Source organism: Pelodiscus sinensis, chromosome 4, assembly GCF_052426305.1.
Source record: "Pelodiscus sinensis isolate ZL-2025 chromosome 4, ASM5242630v1, whole genome shotgun sequence".
Classification (NCBI taxonomy): Eukaryota; Metazoa; Chordata; order Testudines; family Trionychidae; genus Pelodiscus; species Pelodiscus sinensis.
The window spans coordinates 35428388-35451572 of NC_143055.1; the positions used below are offsets into that span (position 1 = coordinate 35428388).

Sequence of the window (23185 nt, forward strand, 5' to 3'; positions counted from 1 at the left end):
GTAAATTAACCACAGTGTTAAATTTGAGTGTTCACCTTACAAGTGCAACACTGTTTTTCAAGGGTTTATTACATTCCAATTCAAAATTGAGAATGTTGAATTTGTTATATAGGTTGACTACTTTAGAGGCTTACCTAAATTATGCCATTAGTACAGAGCAGATGCAAAAATGCATCTCTAATAATCTACTTCGTTTCCCTGTTAAGAAATGAGCTTTTTGCTGTTAGAATTTAACCAAACATTCTTTCTCTTCCTCAGTTTATCAGAGAAGACATGAAATATAAAGATGCTTCCAATAAACACAATCATCTGCACAGGGAAGACAAACATATCACCATTGAGGATCTGTGGAAATGCTGGAAAACCTCTGAAGGTAAGGATCAGGAAATAATGTTTCGAGATCCGGGTCATGGTTTTTTGGGTGGCCCAGCACTAAATCCAAGCTTTCTTGAAGTAAAAGTGATATTGAGATAAATGTGATATAACCATTGGCATTAAATGACATACAGTACTGGAAGGATGACTTGTTTTGAACACCTGTGGCACCTCTCATTTACAGGTTAACCTATAAGCATAATTAAAGTTTCATTAAATTCTCAGCTAGTTCTGAGTTCTGGACATGCTCAAGCAGTTCTGTGTAAATGGAATTGTTATTCTGCAAAGTTAAATGGTACATAGTTTTTTTTTAAACTGTTCACTTACCGGTTTACATTGTTGCATTGTAATTGATAAAACCTTGGAACTTAGTATTACAGTAGTCACATAAGTACTGTGTATAGAATGTATTAAAATGGGGAACATCAATTTATTCTGATTTATTTTAATGAAAATCATATTTGGTTTGTAGTGTAAAGGACTAGATTTCTTAAATACTCTGATTAGTTTCTCTATATTGATAGGTATAGCATTTTGGAGTAGTAGCGGCTCCATGTTTCCTACCTTTGGGTAAAAAGTTCAAACTGCTACTCTGATCTCAATACCCATAAGTAGGGCCATTTTAGTCAATTTCATGGTTATAGGATTTTAAAAATTGTATTTCATTGTTTCAGCTATTTAAATCTGAAATTTCATGGTGCTGTAATTGTAGAGATCCTGACGGGGGGAAAAAAGAGCTGTGGATTGGTCACAAGGTTGTTTTAGTGGGGGTTGTGATAACTGAAGAGCAATAAAAGCAGAGCTGCCACTAGCAACAACCCAGAAGGATGTCATAGTTCGGCATTGCCACCTTTTATTTCTGTGCTGCTGCTGGCTGGGCAGTGCCTCCAGAGCTGGGTTACCTGGCCAACAGCTACCATTCCTCGGCCACCCAGCTCTGAAGGCAGCACAAAAGTAAGGGCAATAATACCATGACCCCCCTGAAATAACCTTTTGACTCCTTTTTGGAATACGACATTCTTCCCCCCCCAACCTTTGAGAAACACTGGTGGTCTCAGGTATCTGTGGTATAGGGTATAAGCACACAAAAGACCAGGTTTTATGAGCGTGGGTGTCAAGATTTCAATCTGTAATGCATTTTTCATGGCTGCGAATTTGTACAGCCCTACCTGTAAGCCCTGAAGGACTCACGTATCTGAGCATTACAGTATTTGTAATTTTTAATTAGTGGTATTTATATACCATTGAAGATATTTGTGTCAATATGTGTGACTAAAAATAAACTTAATGGAAGCAGAATATAGAAAATTTAGATCCAACTGCCAGAATAAAAAGTAAAACAATGTCACTCTTCTTCTGCCAGAAGGAGTTGGAATGTTAATGGTGAACTCAGAAAAGCATTTGAAAACAATTGTCAAATGAACTAGAAAGTTATGACAACATCAATCACTATTAATAGGTTAATAAGGCTATATTATTGAAAACAAATCTTTTTTGTTCATAAAAAACCAGAGATGTGAGCACAACTAGTAATATGTGCAGCGAGCTCACTGTTATTTCAATATGTGCATCAGTGGGTTAAAAGTACCCCCATGGTATTGCTATTTTGTCGTCTCTGTGTACCAAGACAGCCCTGCCAGGGAAATGAGGAAGAAGCACTTAAAAACGAGGTACCCAGACAACCTTTACTGTAGCCTACACACTTTGATGGATGCCATATGGTAATAGTATGCTGTCAGTTAAGGCGCTTCAGTCTTTCTGGTCCCAGATTAGATTCAACTGACTTTTAAAAAGACCTATTGGAGTTTTTTTTCCTTGCCTTTTTATCCCCTTTTAGTTTAGTGCCACTACAGGTTAAAATTAATGTTGCTTGGGTATCTTGTCAATTTCTACACCCTAATATGTGTAACTCTAACTCTGAATTCTTGAGTTTGTAATTTTTAAAATTGTAACCCCTTTAGTTACTGATGCATACTCTCAAAGTTTGCTCCATTTTAACATAGTTTTTAGTCTTGAATTATAGATATAAACTTAAAAATAATCAACAAAACTTGAAGCAAGTTTAGGGTTCTAAATTTCTTAGACAGCTGTCGTGAGGATGTGGTGCTTTCGAGTCTTCTGCTTGAATCCATGAATTAAAGCAAAACATGGAACTTCAGTAGCTTTTATCTTAAACTTTTGCATCCTAAAGTATAGTTCAAGTTACTTATTAGTAGATGTTACATTTGTGAACCTATCAAACACCACAGTTATTTTTTCTCTCTTGGAGAGGTGTTAGGGAAGGATAGTAGGAATTCTAATTGTTTTTGAAATTTGGCTTGACAAAGAACACAAATAATTTGGGACAGAAATAAACAAAGGTCCCTAATGCAAAGAATGGTGTCAGTAATGTCAACTTCCAGGAGCTTATTGAAAGGTATTTGTGTGTGAGGGTCACAAGCTGTAAATAATACTTAACAATTTCCTCTTAAGCTTACAGAGATACATCACATCATAACTAATTGAAGGAATAAAGTTGTGATAATTCCCCCTCTTCCCGTAAAAGGCTATACACGAATATGCCCTTTCCGAGGCATGTGTTTACTACTTTCAAGGTGTGTCCTGACTGATTACAGTAATGTGAGATAAATAAATCTTTGTGTAGAAAGCAAAGTGCTCACAGTTTATAGCGTACTAAGAACAGCTTTGCTGTGTTGTGCTGTCGCTTGTTAAATGCTGCTCTTTAGGTAAGTGGGTGAGGTCCTTTTATTGGACCAAACTCTGTTGGTGAGAGAGACAAGCTTCTGAGTTTACACAGAAGGTCTGGCTTCTTTAAAACTGAGGTTTACTGAGAATCTGGCAGTCTATGCAGCAGATGTATGTGGTGAACTGCATGAGTTGTAAAAATGTGACACTTTTCTTTGGGGGAAGGGAGTAGAGTAGGTACAGCAAACTCCTATAACGGATGTTGTGAACACATGGAATTTTCAGAGACTCTTCTATCAATTTTATACATGTTTTTTAATGCACTTTCATGTGGGCTGGTGGGCTGGACTCAGGGTAGGGTTTCCTGCAGGAAATAATGTTAGAGGGGGGTAATTACTGCAAGTCCCTGGACAGCTATAAGTCTGGAGAAGTCTCTCCCCCTGTAGAGGGAGGGGACCTCATTCAAGAGACCTGGGAAACAATGAATTGTTAACTTCTCCTCCCAAGAACTGACACATTGTCTGAGACAGATCCTGTGAAAAGGCTTCAAATACTCAAACTTGCCAGGGTCTTTGGAATATGGACAACAGTTGGTAAGCCAGACACATGTATTGGCTGCTTATGGCTTTCTAGTTGTATTAGCTCTGTAACGTTCTGAATAATAATACTTTGCTTTATGGAAGCTGGTCAATGTTAACCTTGTATGTACCACTGAGAAAATGCTACTGCAGATGCTGAATCAAGATCAGATCTTCTGAGTTAACTTCAATGAATCCCAAGAGTCTGTAGCCTAAGGACCTATTCAGGGGAGATAGGATGGTGGGACAACCTTCTAAGAGAGCTGACTGCTACAGGCCTGGTACCTTAGTGGGGTTCCCTCAAGAAGGCCACAAAGGGAGTTGAGGTACATTGTTTGGAGAGCTGTAGCCTCTTATTCCCCAAGCACCTGCCTACCCTGGATAATAGTCATTGATGGACCTATACTTTGTTCTTCTTTGAAACCTGTTACAGTCTTGGCCTTCATAACATTCTCTAGCAGGTTATGTACAGGTTGATTGTGCCTTGTATGAAAATGCTTCTTTGTGTTTTAAACCTGCTGCTTATTAATTTTCTTTCAATGAGCTTGATTTTTTTGTGTTATGGGAAGGAGTAAACACTTCCTTATTTACTTTCTCCTTGACAGTCATGATTTTATAAATCTCTCTCATATCCCCCCAGATAGCTTTTTTTTCCAAGCTGAAAAATTCATCTTATTAATCTCTCTTCCAATAGAAGACATTCCAAATTCCTTTTTTGCCCTTTCTGCACCTTTTCCAATTTCAATACATCTCTTTTGAAATGGAGCAACCAGATCGGCATGCTTTATTCAAAATGTGGGGATAGCTTGGATTTATATAGAGGCAGTATGAGCTCTCTATCTTGCTATCTGTTCCTTGTTTCCTTTCCTTTTTGATAGAGAGTTTGTAGAATGAAGACACCTCCCACTCCTTTCTGGTAGTCTCTTACGTGGTATCAAACTGTTCTGGTTCATTGATTTCCACATTCACATCTGATTTTGCCAAGCATGATTTTAACATGTCCTTGCAGTTATCAGGAGGCCTCTTTATTTAAACTAATTCATGTTTTCTGCCTCTATTTCATACCTTTTCCTATCAACATTTTATAGGTTTTTGTGACATTTTATGAACTCATACTCTTTACAGTTGATCACACAGAGTAAATGGATAGGCCCAATTATCAGAATACCCATATTTCTATCAATTAAAAAAGATTGATTCTACCACATCAATTTTAAAAATTCACAGGCTGTTGTTCAGGGAACACACTTTCAGTTCCCCAGTTGTCTCCCTCAAGCATTACAGGACATATGCCTGGGCTGGATGCAGCCATGGTAAGCTCTCAGGCTATCTTGTGCTATGCAACAAATATAGACTATTTTCTATCATGTTAAAGGAGTTCTGGTTGAGGCTGTCTGCCTTTTTGTGTGATCACCATCTTCTTTGGACATCTTCATCCAAAACAGTACCCTATCACATGTGTAAAGATAGGCTGGGATCCTGCCTATCTGTTGCTTCTGTTGTTTTATCCCGTATTTGATGCTATGTTCTATCTGGGTGTGGTTAGGATTGTATACTTTCAGTTTTTCTTGAAATATTAAGTACCCGAGTTGTATTAACCACTACATTTCTGTTGCATGCAAAAGATATTATCCTACTGTATTCTTGTTCTCAAACATCAGGCAGGATTCCTACAGACCCTGCATGGTATTCCTCCATTGCATAGAATTTCCCAGTAGTGTCATGTCTGGGCACCTATAACCATCGTTAACAACAAACTTCTTTCAACCTTTGTAGCATAATGATATTTTTGGAAGTTCTTTAAAAAAAATGTGTCCAGAGGGATATGAATGGGAGGCTAAATAGAAGGGAGATTTGTGCCTCCCTTTTTTTTATATGGTCTTACACCATGCTCATCGCTGTAGTATCTGAGCACTTCCAATGAATTAAGCAAATGTGTCTCATGTTTGTTCTCTCATCCTCTTCTTTTGAATAGAAGTGTGTATAGTAAGGTATGTTGTTCTTGTAGTGCATTTTAAATATACATACATGTTGCTGTATATTTGTTAACGAACACAAGGTCAAAAGAAATGTGCTTTGAAAGTGAAAGTCCTTTGTCATAGTTCTTAGTTTCTAGGGATCCTTATTTTCCACTGGACTTACTTTCACAGTCTCAAATCAGTCCCAAGTAAGTTTTCTGTCCTTTTACCATAAGGGTAAAGCTCATCTGTAGAGAATTCCTTTGTGGCAGAGGAGAAAAGTTGTCAACCATTGTTTTAATCTCAGACCATGTTAAATATCCCAGGCCCAGACAATGGCGAGCCTTGAAGATGAAGACGGAGACCTTGAACTTCATTTGATATCTATGGAAAGTCTGGAGGGGGGGAGGGGGAGAGAGAGGGGGGATGACAGGTCTGATGTGGTCATGGTAGCCAACATTGGTGAGTAGCGATGTTAATGCTTCTTCTGCCCATCATCATTATTTCTTACTCTGACTTAGCTTCAGCACCTGTTTGTTTATCCATGAGCTGATCTCATGCTGGCCTTGGAACATCTTAATGGTGGTGATGTGGTTGTATGTGGTCAAGGATCAGCAGAGCTGTGTGTCATCTGCATATGCTGACACTTGAATTTGTGTCCTATCAGTTCATGTGCATGTAGATGCTGAATAGGATTGGTGGAAAAAACTGTCCTTGTGGGACTCTTAAGAGTAAAGGGGCTTGAAGTAAAAGTGCAGTTTCCCATCACTGAGAATTAGGGATGTAAGAGACTAGTCAGCTATTGATAAGAAGAAGCTTATCTGATAGTCGACTAGTGATGCAACTAGTTGCTGCCTCCTCTCTGACCCCCCTTCCCCCGCTGTCCCTGTCAGAGAGGCAGCAAGAAGGGGGAGCAGGAGCTGGTACTGGGGGACAGGGGAGGTAGAGACACAGTGGAAAACGGTGCGAGTAGGGACTGAAGCAGTCTCCACTTGCGCTGCTTCTGCTGCAATTCTCCCCCACTGGCCCAGTGTTCCCTGAGGTGCCTTGGCCTTTGAAATATACAAGAGCCCTAAAGGGGCTCTTGTAAATTTCAAAAGGAAGCCCCATGCTCCCTGTAGGGCTTCTGCTTTTGAAGTGTAGCAAGAGCCTGGTAGGGCTCTTGCTACAGTTGAAACACAGAGGAACCCTTACAGATTAATCAAATAGACGATGGAAATCCCATCAACTATTCGATTAGTGAATCTAAATTTAACATCCCTACTGAGAATTGGATGTGCCCTGCAGGAGGAGCTCATGCTGTTTTAGCACTTTACCCTGGACTTTCTGACATTTGTCAGCTGAATACTGCAGGAGGTCCCAGAAGATCAAAATGAATATTGCCTTCTATTGATTGGAAGGAGATGATCAATCAGTGACACTGAAGTGGTTTCAGTTCCATAGCCTGGTTTGAATCCATATAGTTACAAGTATAGAACATTCACGTCAATTAGATGAGTTTGTAATTGGCCTTTAGATGACTTCTCTATGAACTGGCTCAGGAATTTGGAATTTGATATTGGCCAATAGCAGGCTTGAACTGATTTGTCTGCTGAGTTCTTAATGCAGCACAGGTGGTGGTTCTTCTGTCAGGCCATAGGTTCCAGTTTGGGGCAATTGCTCTGTGGATTAGTCTTCCCCTCTTTATCTGCTTCCTTTTTCCAAGTTGAATCAAGTTGCTGTTATGTGAGGTCATTGTCATGGAAGAAAAGTAGATCTCCTAGGGTAGCTAGCTCCAGTACTAAGCAAATTTCTGAAAATCACCATAGCAGCCGTGAACGGGATATTGTTTAATGGGGAGCTGAGTGCAGTGAGTAATGAATCGGGGTGTTATGTTCATAATCTGTGCTCGTGAGCTGGCAACCTTGTGCATTCTGTAATAGTTGCAGTTCCGTCAGGGCATTGGACTTCATTTCTAACTAAAAGAATTGCAGCAATTCTGATCTACTCTCATTTAGATTCTTCTTTCCTTTCTTGATATACAAAGACTATTTCAAGTCTTCAAGTACAATAGGAGTTGTTTTAGGAGGATAAAGAGGAGGAGGGTTAGTTACATTTAATGATTTGTGATAGGCTGCCTTGCTTTGGACTGGCATTGAACAACAAATGTTCTTGCAGCAACTGGGAATAAATGCCATACATGAGAGATGATATGGTTGCATTTCACATTCTTGATCGTTGGCAGTCTTGGGTTTTAAATATCAAGACAGTGGAAATGGGCACAAGCCAAACATTGCCAAGGATGTCATTACATGACACTGAATTCCACTCCAAACAGAACTAATGCAGTATTTCAAACCTCATTCCCAGGAAGAGGAAACAGAACTATATTTTGTAACATTAAGCCATTGAATATATGAAATACCAGGATCACTTCAGTAAATTGGTACTCCATCAGCTCCCTTGTGCATCATTTTCTTTTTTCTTGGTATTAGAACCAAGTGAAAACATGCTCGGTAAATTACATTCAGTGTTCATAGTTTATATCAGATGAAGTTCATATTTGTTTGGTACTCTGCGCAGAGTTTTGGGGGGAACATATGAGTGGGCAGATTTTTTTTTACTGTGTCACAGGGTTCTGGTGTCATTCTCTTCTTACCACATACCGAAACCAACTGGTTTAGATCTTGCACCAGAAGAAAGAAAGGAAGAGAGGGCAAACTCCATGAACCCCTGAACTCCATGAACAAATAGCTAATGTGACTATAAGAGATTTCTTTCAGGCTATACAAGATTTATCTATAGTAGATAGACTATATAGGAGAACAGTGTGAGTACAAGAAATCACATTGAATCCCTAGGCTTGGAATAGGGAACAAACAACTTCAGCTTCTGTGGTATGGTAACTGTTAATGCTGATGTTTATAATAGCAGCCGGTGCAGACTGAGAGAAATTTCAGCCAGCATGCACTGTTTGGTTTTCAGTACAGAATAGGGTAAGCCATGTCTATGTTACTAATTTTTTTTTAATTAATGGAGATTGCCTATCTCCTAGAACTGGAAGGGACCTTGAAAGGTCATCGAGTCCACTCCCCCTGCCTTCACAGCAGGACCAAGTACCACCCCTGACACATTTTTGCCCCAAATCCCTAAGTGGCCTCCTCAAGGATTGATCTCTCAACCCTGGGTTTAGCAGGCCAATGCTCAAACCACTGAGCTATCCCTCCCCCTTTCCTTTCACCCTTCATGGTACATCAGGGGTGGGTAATAATTTTTGATAGAGAGGTGACTCCAAGATTTTGGTAAGTGGTCAAGGGCTACACTTTTCTGTGGAGGGGATGTGGGGTCTGGATGGAGGTTGGGTCAAGCACAGAGCTTGGGGTAGGGTATTGAAGTGCAGGAGACACTGAAGTCTGAGAGGGAGTTTTGGTGAAGGAGGGGGTTGTGAAGTGGGGCAGTGGATTGGGGTGCATGGTCTGGGAGGGGGGTATGTGTGCAGGAGATGATTCTGGCCTGAGGGAGGGATGTATGAAATGGTGCATGGTTTGGGGGAGAGCTGTAACCTGGAGAGGAAGGTGTAGAGTGTTTGGGTGGTGACCTGGAGCAGGGGATTGGGGTGCCGGATCTGGAAGGGGGTATGTGTGCAGGAGAAGATTCTGGACTGTGGGAGGGGCATAGCGGGGGGTGCAGGGTCTGGGAGGGAGTTGGGTGCAGGACAGGGTGGAGTGCCAGAGGCTGGCTCTGTCTGGGAGGTGCTTCCATGCCTGGAAACAGTTCCTGACTGGCTATTCCATATGTCACTCTGCACTGCAGGGAGGGGAGGCTTTGAACACTATCCAGTAAAAATCTTTCAGCTCATATTGGCTGGAAACCAGCCAATTGAAGCTGAGAGATTTTTCTGGGGACAGAGGCAGCATGCCGCTTTGAGCAATGCTGCTCTATACTGTAGGGAGCAGGCCATGGGCTGGATTAAAGCTGGCCTGCTAGAGTGCAGTTGGCCCTCTCTGCTTGCTGAAAACTAATTTACAGGAAGAGTTTAGAGTGCAGAATGAAGTGCAAGAATGCTCTTCTGTACTGAGCAGAACGTTGACTTGTGTTTCATTGATGGTGTCACTAGGGCAATAAAGCCTTTTCTTTCATTAATACAGTACAGGCATGTTAATTGCGTACCTGAAGTTGAAATAGTTAACTCAGCTTTTGGTGCTTTCTGCACATCAGAAACCCGAAGAACACATTGCCTTAGACTTGCCTTACCTCTTGTGCAATGAGGGTTACAGGAGTCGGGATAAGAAGTCCTCCAGCTCACCATTATTTCAGAATAATGGCTTCCTGTGTAGACTTGCACTTTTTAAAAATAACATCAGTCTTTCAAAATAATATTGCTGTGTAGACATGCCCTGGAAGATTTACCCTGTATTGCTCAGTTCCTTAACTTATATAAGTTTTTTTTTCTTTATTTAAATCGCTGTTCTGGGGTTAAGATGAAAGGTTCAATATGCAGGATTTCCTAGGAAAAAAGAACAATCCCAGGCCTCTCATCACAGCAGTTTGGGGCCAGATGAGAAATGCCTGTCTCTGGTCATAGCAGCTCCAGTGGACTCTCTGAAATGTATAATAGATAGCTGTCCCTTTCTCTACCCCCATGCCCACTGCTGGCTCAATGGGGTTATAGTTGTCCTGGTCCACATCTCTGGCCACTTACTGCCCCCTGTGGTCATTCTATAGTATAACTGGGCCTCCTGCCAGATCTCTCCCTTTCCCTTTTATGAGAAACAATCTAATTCCAGGTACATCCTGTTGTCCTGCCACAACCAGACCATGATGCCACTTAAGAAGGAACAATCAGTTTCACACATACAGAATGGGAAGTGACTGTCTAGGAAGGAGTACTGCTGAAAGAGATTTAGGAGTCATAGTGGACGACAAATTAAACATAGGTCAACAGTCTGACACTATTACAAAAAAGAAAACATTATTCTAGGATGCATTAATAGGCGTGTTTTGAGCAAGTCACTTTTCTGCTCTACTCTGTGCTGATTAGTCCCCAATTGGAGTATTGTGTCCAGTTCTGGGAACCACAATTCAAGAAATATGTGGAGAAATTGGAGAAGGTCCAGAGAAGAGCAACAAAAATGATTAAAGGTCTACAAAACATGACCTATGAGGGGAGACTGAAAGAACTGGGCTTGTTTAGTTTAGAAAAGAGAAGACTGAGAAGTAGATATGATAGTGGTTTTCAAGCATCTAAAAGGGTTTTAGGAGGGAGAAAAATTGTTCTTCTTAGACTCTGAGGATAGGACAAGAAGCAATGCGTCAAATTGCACCAAGGGAGGTTTAGGTTGGACATCAGGAAAAAACTTCCTGCCTATCAGGGTGGTTGAACACTGGAGTAAATTGCCTATGGAGGTTGTGGAATCACCATCACTGGAGATATTTAATAGCAGGTTAGACAGACACTTGTCAGAGATGGTTTAGACAGTGCTTGGTCCTGCTCTGAGGGCAGGGGACTGGACTCGATGACCTCTCGAGGCTCCTTCAAATTCTGGTGTTCTGTGATTCTATGACCTTGCTTTGTTAAGGTAAGAGGAAGCTGTGTACCAAATTTGGTGGTTCTAGCTCTTGTTAGAAGGAGTTCTTGAATAAACGGACTCACCAACTGACACACATGCATGTTTCTGAGATTCTATCTATCTATCTATCTATCTATCTATCTATCTATCTATCTATCTATCTATCTATCTATCTATCTATCTATCTATCTATCAAGATACTCTTTATCCAAGCGTGTTCAGATATGAGCCTGATCTCATGTGTGGCCACGCTCCATGTGTTGTCTTTGGAGGCATAGCTGGAGGCTCTGCAAGGAAAGTGGTGTTGCCCCAACTGGAAAGTCTGTTCTTTAAAGCCTGAATTTGGAATTTTACTGAAGCAGGATTAGTTGTCATGAGTGTCAAACAGGTAATCCCTATAAAGTCTCCAACAGATTCCACAGAAAATTAATTTCGTGGTAAACAGAGCCCTCAGGGTTTTACTGATTAATAAGCTCCTGTTGTGCAACTTACTTTGTGACTTGCCTTAAGTTGCTTGGCATTATGGATAACTCTAACCTGATTTGATTTTTGCTGCAATTCGTTTTGTCAGACCTGCATAAGAATTCTAAAGGCTGTGAAAGGGATTATCCAGGTCATCCAAGGAATGCAAACTCCATGAACCCCTAATAAATAGCTAATATGACAATAGGGCAGACTTCTAGACTGCACAAGGTTTATCTATAATGGACTATATAGAAACATTTTTTTCTCTTTACCAAAGGGAATTTTTTTTTCTCTTTACCAAACTTTGTCTTCAAAGTTATCCAAATGCGGTACACAAAATTACCAATTTCTAGGGCTTTCCTTAGAGAATGTTTTTATTTCATAAGCTTAAAGAAACGATGATTGAGAGAGGCCTGCTAACATCTTTTAAGGGTTTAAAATCTGTACTAAGTGCTAACCTCTCTAACTGATTTTAAAAATAAAAAACAATCATTTCCCTTACTAGACAAGACCTATGAATGCCTGGAGGGCTGAGAAGCTAGCAACCTTTTCTTGTAAGTCTCCTTCATCCTGGAGAAGGACAATGACCATTTCCTTTTCTGTAAAAAGCAAGAAAACAATAATCCAAGCCAGCATGCTTGACTTTTCTTTTAATTTTAGTTATTGCTTTTTCACTATATTCATTCTTTTTCTAAAATCTGAGTTGTCTGACTACATATCAGTTTATGCTGTCTAAATGTTTTATTGTCCTTTTATTTCTTGTTTTGTTCAGATTTTTACATTCTTTATGCCCTTTTTTTGGTTCCTAGTTTTCAATTTGGAAGGTAGTCTCAACTTTTCAATTTATATCTGAAAAAATATGTAAATTAGTGTCATAATTTTGAAAACTTCTGGCCATTCATAAGAAATTGATACAGCCAGATGGATAAGCCGATTCTTTAAACTTTCTTCTGTCTAAATTGTTCAAACATAGCATCTTCATTGCTGCACCCTCTCCAGTTACTGTCTTCCTAACCTGTATGATGTTTCATAGATCATTCTCTAGCAAGTGCCTTTGGTACCAAGGTAATCTTTCCCCTCTCTATAAATTGGTTTTCTCTTGATCATGTTCTGCAGTCAGAACTGACTTGTTTTCTGCTTGTTATGACAAGTAGGCAAAAAGCTGTTGAAAGTTTTCCTTCCTAGTAAGAGCAGCTGCTTTAGGTTTCAGTAGGGAATATTGTAGCCTTCTTCCCTTTAGCTAACTTAAAATTATTTATGAACTGTAAGTAGAGAACTTGTGGAACACTGGCAACAATGTACCAAAAAGTTTTAAAAACTGCAGTGAGATTCAGGCTTTCAGATGGTTTTACATAAACAACAGTTTATAGGCAGAGACTGCAATGTGCAGGTTTATGAACTTTCTCTGATTTGCATGTGTAGGTAATATGTAGCAACACTCAATGCAGTGGAATGGAAAGGTTTAAATAAATGGATTGCTGTGCTTGGGACCTAGCATTCAAAGCGGTGTCTGCCAAGCCAGGTAGTGTAATCTGTTGTGTATATATAGAATGTATAAAGTAACTTCTGTATGGCAGCCCTGCTAATCTTTACTGAAGTGCTAACAGTTGAAGACCCAGATGTTAGCATTCCTGGTTTAATGACAAGGGGCTACAGAGTCAGGGTTGTTTTTTTTTTTTCCTCCAGTAAAGCACCCCTCAACAAAACTTGCTTTCCTTCCCTTGGATCAACAACATTTTTTCTTATCTGCAGACCTAAATCAAGCTCTAGGCCTTCAAAAAATAAGTGGCACTTACTGCTGATGATTTTGGAGGGAGAAGAGCTAATAGAACTGGAAGGAGTCTTCATAGAACTGGAAGGAGTCTTGAGAAGTCATCAAGTCTAGTTCCCGGCACTCATGGTAGGACCTAGTACTGACTAGACAAGGGATGGGCAATACAATGGCAGTGGTTCGTCAGGGTTAGACAACCTAGTGGTTCGTTGCCACTATATTATCTGCGCCTCCACAGGTATGTGCGATTGCAGCTCCCAGTGGCTGGCGACAGTGATCTGCAGCCAGCAGGACCCGTGATCCCCAGTCCCTGCAGAGGCATAGGTAAATATGATGGTGTGGGGGCCCCATAGGGGCTAATCCTAGCACACTGTATCCAGCCCAAGGGCTGGTATTTGCATTCCTGATCTAGACCATCCCTGACGTGTGTTTTCTAACCTGCTCGTAATCTTCAGTGATGGAGATTCCACAACATGTCTAGTCAATTTATTCCAGGGTTTTTAACCACCTTGACAGTTACGACATTTTCTTAATGTTCAACTTAAACCTCCCATACTTCAGTTTAAGCCCATTGCTTCCTGTCCTATCACCAGGGGTTAAAGAGAACATTTTTTCTCCCTCTTCCTTCTAACAACCTTTTAGATATTTGGAAGATATTTATGTGTAAGAATGTTTGTTCTTCATGTACTTGTCCTCAGAGCAGTGGTTCTCAACCAGGGGTTCAGCACCCCCTGGAGGCCCACAAGCAGGTTTCAGAGGTCCACCAAAACAGGGCCAGTGTTACACTATCTGGGGCCCAGGGCAAAAAGCCAGGGCCCAACTGCCTGTGGATGAAACTAGGGGGAGCTGAGCCAAGCCCTGAACAATGTAACTTTGCAGGGGCTCCTGTGGCATAGGGTCCCAGGCAATTGCTCTGCTTGCTCCCCCAATGGCCAGCCTTAGCTTTTTTATGAACAAAAATCAGTCATTGTGGCACAGATGGGCTGTGAAGGTTTTACAGCATCTTGTGGAGGCCTCAAAAGAAAAGTTTAAGAACCCCCTACTCAGAGCGTTATGTTAGTGAATTTTTGAAAATATAAATAAGCACTTGTTTCCTGAAATGTATCGAGAAAAATGCAATCCAGTTAACATTGAAAATGGTGCCCTGGTGGTCCAAGACATCGTTAGTATATGTAGAGTGGAGTTAAAATTTCTGCAGCATAATCAGAACTTTAGAGATACAGACTTTCTGCAGAATTCTGCCTCGGACTTCAAGTTGGACTCAAGCAGATCTACCCATATGTCCAAAAGAGATGAGGAAACACCTGGCACTGTGAAGTATTTAGGTTTATATGTTGACACATTCACCAAGGTAATATTGTACAGTGCATGAGGCTGTTGCTCTACACAAAAGGAAAAGGTTGTAGATGCACGTTGTCTTGTTTTATTATTTTTCACACTTTCCTTGAAACTTTACCTATACCCGGGCCCCAAGACATCTACAATTTCACAAAGATTGCAAAACTAGTCTATTTTTTTTCCTAGTGGGTCCAGTGGGGGAGAAGGGAATCAAGCATTCACGTGTCAGTCTGATGCTCTGTGACTTGTAGGACCCCCTCCCCTCTCTCTCTCTCTCCCCTCGAACTGCTGCTCCAACATCAGGGTAGCCAGTGGACATGTGGTGTCCCTCAGGGTGCATTGGCTATGAACCTATCCCCCTAAGCTCTGTCCCTCATTACATATTAATAAGTACAGCAAAGTGAAAGTGGGAACATTTCAGGGAGATGATTTCTGAGGAACCTGGTATAAAGGGGCCACTGCTACCCAATCCTGACTGCTCTGCTCATGCCAGCCTGAACCACACTGACTTTCTCCACATGATCTAGGGAGCATCTGGGTCCCAGTTACACCATTCTGACTCATTCTGTCACCACAGGGACCAGGTATTGGACAGAGGGGAGACCCAGGGGTTGGAAGAGGAAAGTGACTGGAGATTTGGGGACAAATAATGGGAGTGGAGCAGGATACGAGTAGCTGGGAGAGCCAGATGGAGGAAATGGGGTGAATAGGACAGCTGGAAGGCTGGTTTGAGAGACTGGGAAAACGGGGCACTGATCAGAGGCTTAGTGGAGCTGTGTGAAGGACTAGAGGGGATACAACTTCAAGGGCAGATTGAGTTTCCTGGAACATGAGATGGTGTAGGCAAATGACCATTTCTGCTTCCTTTCTGTTGGAAAAATTGCAGCCATTCGGGGGGAACTCAGCAGCCATTTTTAGGCAAGGCACAGTAGCCAGCACTTCTGCCATTTGGAACATGCATTTTCGCTGCTGTCAGTGTTCCAACTGATGGTGGTGCTGGCTACTTGTTCCTCACATAAAACTGGCTGTGGAGTGTCTCTGCATTGCTGTGATTTTTTTCCAATAACAGGGAGGCTTGTGCTGATCTTCTGATGTTGGAAAAATCGCATCTGTTTGTGGGAGGGAGTGGGTGGCCAATTTTATGCAAAGGAATGCAGCACTTACTTTCTCTGACTGCATGCTCTATGTAGAGCCTGTGGAAAAACACTAAATTACCTGGATGCTGCCATGAAATCATTTTTTTTTTTAAAAAAAACACCATGCGGTTTACACATTTATGCGAGAATAAGGATTTAACACAGAAATTATAAAACCAAGCAACTGTGAAGTTTGTCATAAGCCTAAGTCAGAGGTAGGATTTCCATACCTTGCTGTACTTTTTCCCTAACCAGCTTCACTTGCTGCATGGTCAATATGTGTGGTTCTCTTAGGACATAAACAATTTTGCATTTACTGTGTGGGAAAGGGCTGCTTATTACGGATTACTTTGAACTCAGTTCTGTAACTGATTAAATTGTGCAGTTGTGTAGTTTGCTCTCCTTTGTCATGTGTATAAAGAAGTTAGTGATATCCTAAATGCACTATCAGAGAGCAGCTTCCTCTGCTAGAGCAGCAAGCCCTTGTCTGGGTGGTACAAAAGAGAGGTTATTTTCTTATTGGCATATAAAGAAAAGTACTTGTGAAGGTTTATGATTTTTAAATTATTAAAAACATAAACCATGCAACAGGAACTAATCTAACGGATAATCTTCACTAGGTAATAAATATACCAGCCAAACCAGCCACTAAAAAAACTCCACCCACGACCAAAGCCAGCTTTCAAATGTTTTTCTCAACTTCCTCTTCACCCTCAAAATGTGCCTGGGAGATAACTAAAGACGAAAGACTGTACCAGCTGAGTCTTGATCTGACAGTAATCTAAATGCATATTCGTTCAAAGCAAGAGGCTTTTGAATTCTGAAGAGTATGGCAACCACAAAGAGCCCCCTTTGTTTTAAAGATGACATGGCTCTTAGCAGAAGCCCCTCGGCTGAGCCCAGTGGTGGCAGTGTACACCGCAAGAACAATTATTTCTCAAATGGGTATCTTCCAATCCATATAGGACTTTTGAGGTCCACAGCAGAGGTCTTGTATTTCTCCTGGGGACCCAGGTGCACACAGACTAATGAACACTGATGTCATGTGCTAACAGTTGGGGTGGGTATGTTGTGTTCCAGCTTGGGTTTGTGGGGTTTTTTTTCCTCCAGATGAATTTGGACACATACCAGTTCTTGAGTCCCGAGCCTCCCTCTGGAATGCCCAGGCTCTAGTGCATTGAATGCTCTCAGAACTCCAACCCCTATTCCCAAGCTCACAAGATTCAGTTCAAGACTAACACAGAGCACATAGAAATATTTGTGGTAAACACAAGAATAAGTTTAACATCAAGAACAGAGATTCAAATGCTAGTAAACTGCATATTGGAAACAAATGGTTAGATATAAAACAAAATTATGACGCATTTTCTAGAGCAGTGGCTTCCAAGCTGTGATCCGTGGACCCCTCAGTTTAGCTAAGATTTCCAAAGGGGTTGCACTTCTCTTGGAAATTTTTTAAGAGCTTGCAAATGAAAAAAAAGTCAAAATGACTGTTCTGGAGCCTACACTTAACTCACACTTCCTTGTCTCCTGCAGGATAGCTAACCCACACCCCTTTTCCCAACCTTTTTGATGAATCACTTATCAGCAGGCAATGTTAATACTCAGCTACAAGGGTCCACTCAAGGGTATGAAGTTGCACAGATGTTACTCTAAATATATTTTGAAGACCATGAGGTTGCACAGGTGCTTCAATTGATGGTTTTGCCTGCAGAACCTTCCTTGAAGGCAGGGCCGGCTCTAGGCACCAGCAAATCAGGCGGCACTTTGCCAGGGGCAGCATTTCAGGTAAGCAGCCGGTGCTGCCCCGGCAATGCCTAGCCCTGTCCCGCTGATTTAAAGGGCCGCAGCCCGAGAAATGCCGCGGCTTCTTGTAGCCAGCTGGCAGCACCAATGAGCCTCGGACACTGCTGGCTGCCCCTGCCTCCTCTCTGTCCTGCTTCTCCTTGCCCCCTGCAATGCCTAGCCCCGCCCCGCCGTTTTAAAGGGCCACGGCCCAATGTGCCCCGGAGCCTGCTGGCCACCCCTGTCTCTTCTCCTGCTCCTCCCCTCCCCTGGCAATGCCTAGCCCCACCCTGCTGATTTAAAGGGCTGTGGGAGACGCTGCAGCTGTGCAGGCAGCACTGGCACCATGTGCGCCTGGCCCCGGAGCCTGCTGGCCGGCCCTGTCTCCTAGTCCTGAGTCCTGCTCCTCCCTGGCAGCTGCTACCGCCTCCAAGAGCCTCTCCACTCCAAGCCATCAGCCACCCCTCTGCCTACATCGTATGGAAGTCCCAGGTAAATGCCTAGGGTTGCCAGGTGTCTGGTATTTTCGCCTCCTGGCCGGTAAAAAAAAAAAAAAAAATCAGAAAATACCGGACACCTCACAAAGCTACAAACACTCAGCCCGCTGGCCCAACCCCTGCCTTCTCCTCCTAGGCCCCAGCCCCCGAAACCCTCAGCCCCACGGACCCTTTGAAGTCTGTTAGTAGTATATTTCTCTTGTTCATGTTTGTAGTAGAAGTAGAACCAAACAAGGATCTCCTCCCCCTCCCCCCCGCGCCCCCCCCCCCCCCACACACACACAATCTTAACTGTTCTACACTCTTCAGAGAACCACACATGTTGTTTCATAGATATTTCTTTAGAGAATTAAACTTCGTTGAGCTGGGTAAACTTTTGTTTGATGTCTCTAAGGCAAGCTTCATTCCATATATAGTTGTATTGGGCACATACAACTCTCCACTCCCTCTAACACCTCATAAACTTGAATATATAACGGCTACTAACAAGATGGACATACAACAATAATGTGCACATGCAAACCCACTGATCTCAGTTTATCTGATAACATAGATGTGTTATAGCCACATGAGCCACTGCATTCCAAAACAAATCTAGTTTAAGAATACAAATATTTATTGATTTAGTTTAGATGTCTTATGTGCTATAGTTATCATAATTGGTTGAGAAGTATGTTAAAACAGAGTGGTATTGTTAGCTGATTGTAATTGGTTTGAAGATTAAGTATAGCCATAAACTACTTGAGTTTTAGATGTGGCACAAGTTCTCCCTTATGTTTTTGGTACTTAGTTTATATTTCCTTAACTATTTGTGTTAATAGTTTTTCATGCATTCAAACCACAATTAAAAAGTAGCCTATTTCTATAAGAACAATAAAGTAGAGATTTAAGGTACATTTCCCACTCTTGAAAAAGAGCTTTGTGTGAGTTGGAAATCTTGTCTCTGTCACCAAAACAAAACTAAAAAAATTGCAAAGTGTAAAAGCTAACAAAAAGCAGGGGGAGAGGGGCAGCCAAAACTCATTTTGCTTGGGGCAGCAAAAAACCGAGAGCCAGCCCTGCTTGAGGGAGCCGAAGAATATGAGATGGGAAGAACCCTGACTCCGAGCCTTTGTGAATTTGTGGGACTGGCATTTTAGAAACAATCTCTTCATTTGCAGATTTGATCAGGAAGTCAGTTAGAGGCAATGAATATTAAATCGCATGGCACTTAATAGGGTCAAACACTTGCATACCCTGGAGCATTTTAGCAGCCAGTGCAAAATACAGAGCACTGCTATTAATGGCAGAGAAATTTGCCTACTTACAATTTGATAAAGGCTTACACTAGTTGAGTTTGACTTGCAGCCTCAGAAGTGTTTTCAGAGAGTGCTTGTTTTTTTCTATGCTTTTTTTTACACACACACACACACACACACACACACACACACACACACAATTTTAAAATCTCCAGAGTACGATACATAGATTTGCACTAGGAAATTTCTTCTATTTTGCGAAGTGCTTCTCAGATGACAAAGTGCTAAAAAAAAAAAATCTGCTCTTGGTTTACACACATGTCCATGCTATTGGTGGTAGTTGTGCAGCTACCTGCACTATTTCTGGGAAATGGATCACAAATTTCCTAATGGACCAGCCTTCCTACTGTACATGTACTTGGCCTACAGTGAGATTTCTCCGTTTGATTTCCTACAAAAGGAATATCATCCCGTGTTGGACATTAATACTATTATTTACCTTGACTGTACAGTAACTGTTATGTACATCTCATTTGTTGCGCGGTAATGATTTTGGCCATTAAGATCCAAATTGAGAGCAGATTGGAAAGCGGAAGAAACCAGTAACATGAAATTTACTATTGAGTCTTTGTATGTCATGGTATTTCCCTACTGGACAGATAATTCCTGGTGTGTGTTAGCTTTTTTCCCCAATCCCAATTTCCTGGTATTAATTGCTTGCTGATCCTGGCAACCAGACAAATTATCTCAATCTTCATTCCCACAGTCAGGGGACTGGACTTGCTGATCTCTTATGGTGTCTTCCAGTTCTAATGTTCCATGATTCTGTGTTACAATATGGTCCAGGCTATGAGTGAAAAAGGCAGGCTGGGACGTGCATAAATGATACACCTTGACATTAAAAGATGTTTTGGAATGTGTACTTGTACCTTCCAATTTGATCTGTTTATCTTGATTCAGTTATCTTCTTACATCTAACCAAAATTTTCTTGACCTGTATCTTTTGATGAGGCCTGAACTGGAGAATTGACCAGTTCTTAGTACCAGACATTGTGAAAGATGTGCACAAATTGGAGAAGAGCCAAAAGAGAGCAACAACAAAATTACCAGTCTAGAAAACATGACCTATGGGGGAAGATTGAGAACTGGATTTGTTTAGTCTGGAGACATTAAGCAGTTGTTGCTTAACTTTCGCATGCATAAGCCACTTCCATGGAAGTCTGCGAATTGCTTCCTTCCCTCCCCCCGAAGCACAGGAATACCAGAATGAGACCCGTTCTGGTAGCTGAGAAGCGAGTGGCAAAGCCCCGTGAAAGCTTGCGATGCCAGACAACTACTGGTCAGCTGGGAATCATATTGGAATGGGGAAATATGGAGTGAGGGCTGTTGTGATACAAGTAGCCAAGACAATCAGTACCCTTAGGCAATAGACAGAACACAAATCCCTATCTTGGCACCAGACCACCTTGCAGAAGAGTACATGAACCATAAAGGTTACTTCTCAAGGGTGCTGCAGGTGCTGGTGGATCACAAGGGCTGTTTTGCTAACATCCATGTGGGATAATTGGGTGAGGTTCATTAGAGTCACATCTTTGGAAATACTGTCTCTTCAGAAAGTTTCAAGCTGGAACTTTTTTCCCAAAGGGGAAAATTAATATTGGAGGCATTGAAATGCCAATAGTGATCCTTGGATCACCCCACCTCTTGCTCCCATGGCTCAGGCAGGCCAGACCACAGTAAGGAGCAGTTCAACAACAGGCTGAGCAAGTGCAGAATGGTGGTCGAATGTGCTTTTGGACATATAAAGGGAAGGTTGTGAATCTGTTGACTAGGTAAGACCTCAGCAAAAGCAATATTCCCATTGTTATGGTAGCCTGCTGTGTGCTCCATAATATCTGTGAAAGTAATGGGGAAAGTTTTATGCCAGGGTGAGGCGGGGGGAGGGTCGTAGCACGGCACCTAGTCAGTACTTATGACCAGCCAGACACCAGGGCAGTCAGGCACTGGAAATCAAAAAGGCTTTGAAAAAACAGCTTTGTGAATGGTCAGACAGAGAGATGGCAGTCATGTATCTTGCTCTTAATGAGGTGCTGAGGCGGGCCAGGCTTGGCAGCATGGCAGGAGTTCAAGCCATGCTTCATTGAGGATAAGCAAACAGTTTTACTGCTGAGGCATCAGTTAACAGCTTCCCCCTCTTCATCCAGTTTGCCACTGCATGATATCATTCTTCTCCAAATATCACACAGTTATAAGGAAGAGGTGCTGACTGAATGTGTCTAGAAACCTTAGCCTTATGCTGCCATGCTTTGTGGTGCAATGATGGCATGGAAGGGTGTCCTACCGTGGAGTACGGAATAAGGCACTGCCACTTTGAAACGCCGGGGGGAGCCCATGTCAGGCTCCTCATGGTGTTTCAAAGCGGCAGAGCCACGGGGAACCCGGGGATCAGTGAGGGAGTTCCCAGCTGACCCTGGGCTCCATGCAATACTTTTGCCTTTGAAGCGCAGTAACAGCCTTAGGGCTGTTGCTATGCTTCAAAGCCAGAGGCGCCCTATCGACTAATTGAATTAGTTGATATTTAAAATCCTTAATTGTTGTTCTTTGTGAAAAGCAGGAGTGCCGAAATCAACTTTAAGGGCCCATAAAGTTGATGGAATGGGGTTAGGTGGTATGGACTCATTGTTTAGATAATCATCCTAAGGAGGCTAAGCTCAATCTAAACTCCCAGTGAGACCCAGTTTAAGGCAATTTTGGTGGGGCTTTGTTAGTGTGCCCTGGGTCCAAATAAATCTAATGCTGGCCCTACTTGACTGACCCTTCGCTTCCCTCCCCCCCCCCCCAAATCTTCCCAAAGGCCCTAGGCTCCTGGTTGAGAACCACTGATCTAGTTATTACTGTACTTAGTTCTGTTTTGCAAGCAAGGAATTTTACTGGAAGTTTTATTGAGATCTCTTCTAGTCTCTTATTTCTGAATTATAAATTGTTGTATTCTTCTAAAATACATTAAAATGCTATTCCTCTGGGTCAGAGTACAAGCCATTCAGATGAGATTTGTAGATAACACTATTTTTAAACATGTCTCCATGTTCCATCAAGCATTCCCACAGGAAGCAGCTTCTACATCTCTTAAAGTTCATTGTCCTTATTGAGTGGCAATGTATTTTGAAGGTTAAATCACTGCTGGTAATGGCCAGATGTTTGATTTTAATCATAAGATTAAAAAAAAACTCTGCTTGACACTGGTGCATGGGATAATAAAGATACCCTTTCTGTAAATTTAGATTCTTCTGATGATTCGTTCAATATAGCTCATTGATTTCAATAAGCATTACTGTCTGATTCCTTGTTGTAAGGAGCTTTTTATTATTTCATTAAAAAGCACCTCAAGTATTGTGTGTAAGTAGATTTTGCCTTATCTTAATTTATAGTTTAAGAGGAAAAGGACAAAACTTGTTAAGAATATTACAGGGTACTGTAAACTGCCAGATCTGTGCCTAGACGATTAAAGGGTCTGTGATCTAGAGGCACAGGGAGAAGCAATCATTACAAAAAATAACATTGTACCAAAGTGGGGTTGAGAATGCTATTAGTGTTTGAGTACTGTTTATTTTTAAAGCTAATTAGTGTCATTGGAAACAGTGGAAGGTAAAACTGCAACAGTTTAAAAACACCCATGAAACTATCTGGTAATACTCAAAATGGATTATCCATGATCTACAGTAAAACTCCGGTGGTCCGGCATCCAGTGGTCCGGTACACCTGATGGTCCTGCACCAACTGCAACCTGGAAGTGCTCTGGCAGCTGCTTGA

General features: G+C 41.8%; 1 protein-coding gene across 2 annotated transcripts in view; it reads left to right on the plus strand.

Moving 5' to 3' along the window:
• STIM2 (stromal interaction molecule 2) overlaps nt 1-23185 on the plus strand; it is a 134391-nt gene that overhangs the window by 92476 nt on the left and 18730 nt on the right. For both annotated transcript variants that reach the window (XM_075930612.2, XM_075930613.2), the window contains exon 3: nt 259-373. In XM_075930612.2, the coding sequence (XP_075786727.1) occupies nt 259-373 (115 nt within the window). The remainder of the gene's footprint in view (nt 1-258; nt 374-23185) is intronic.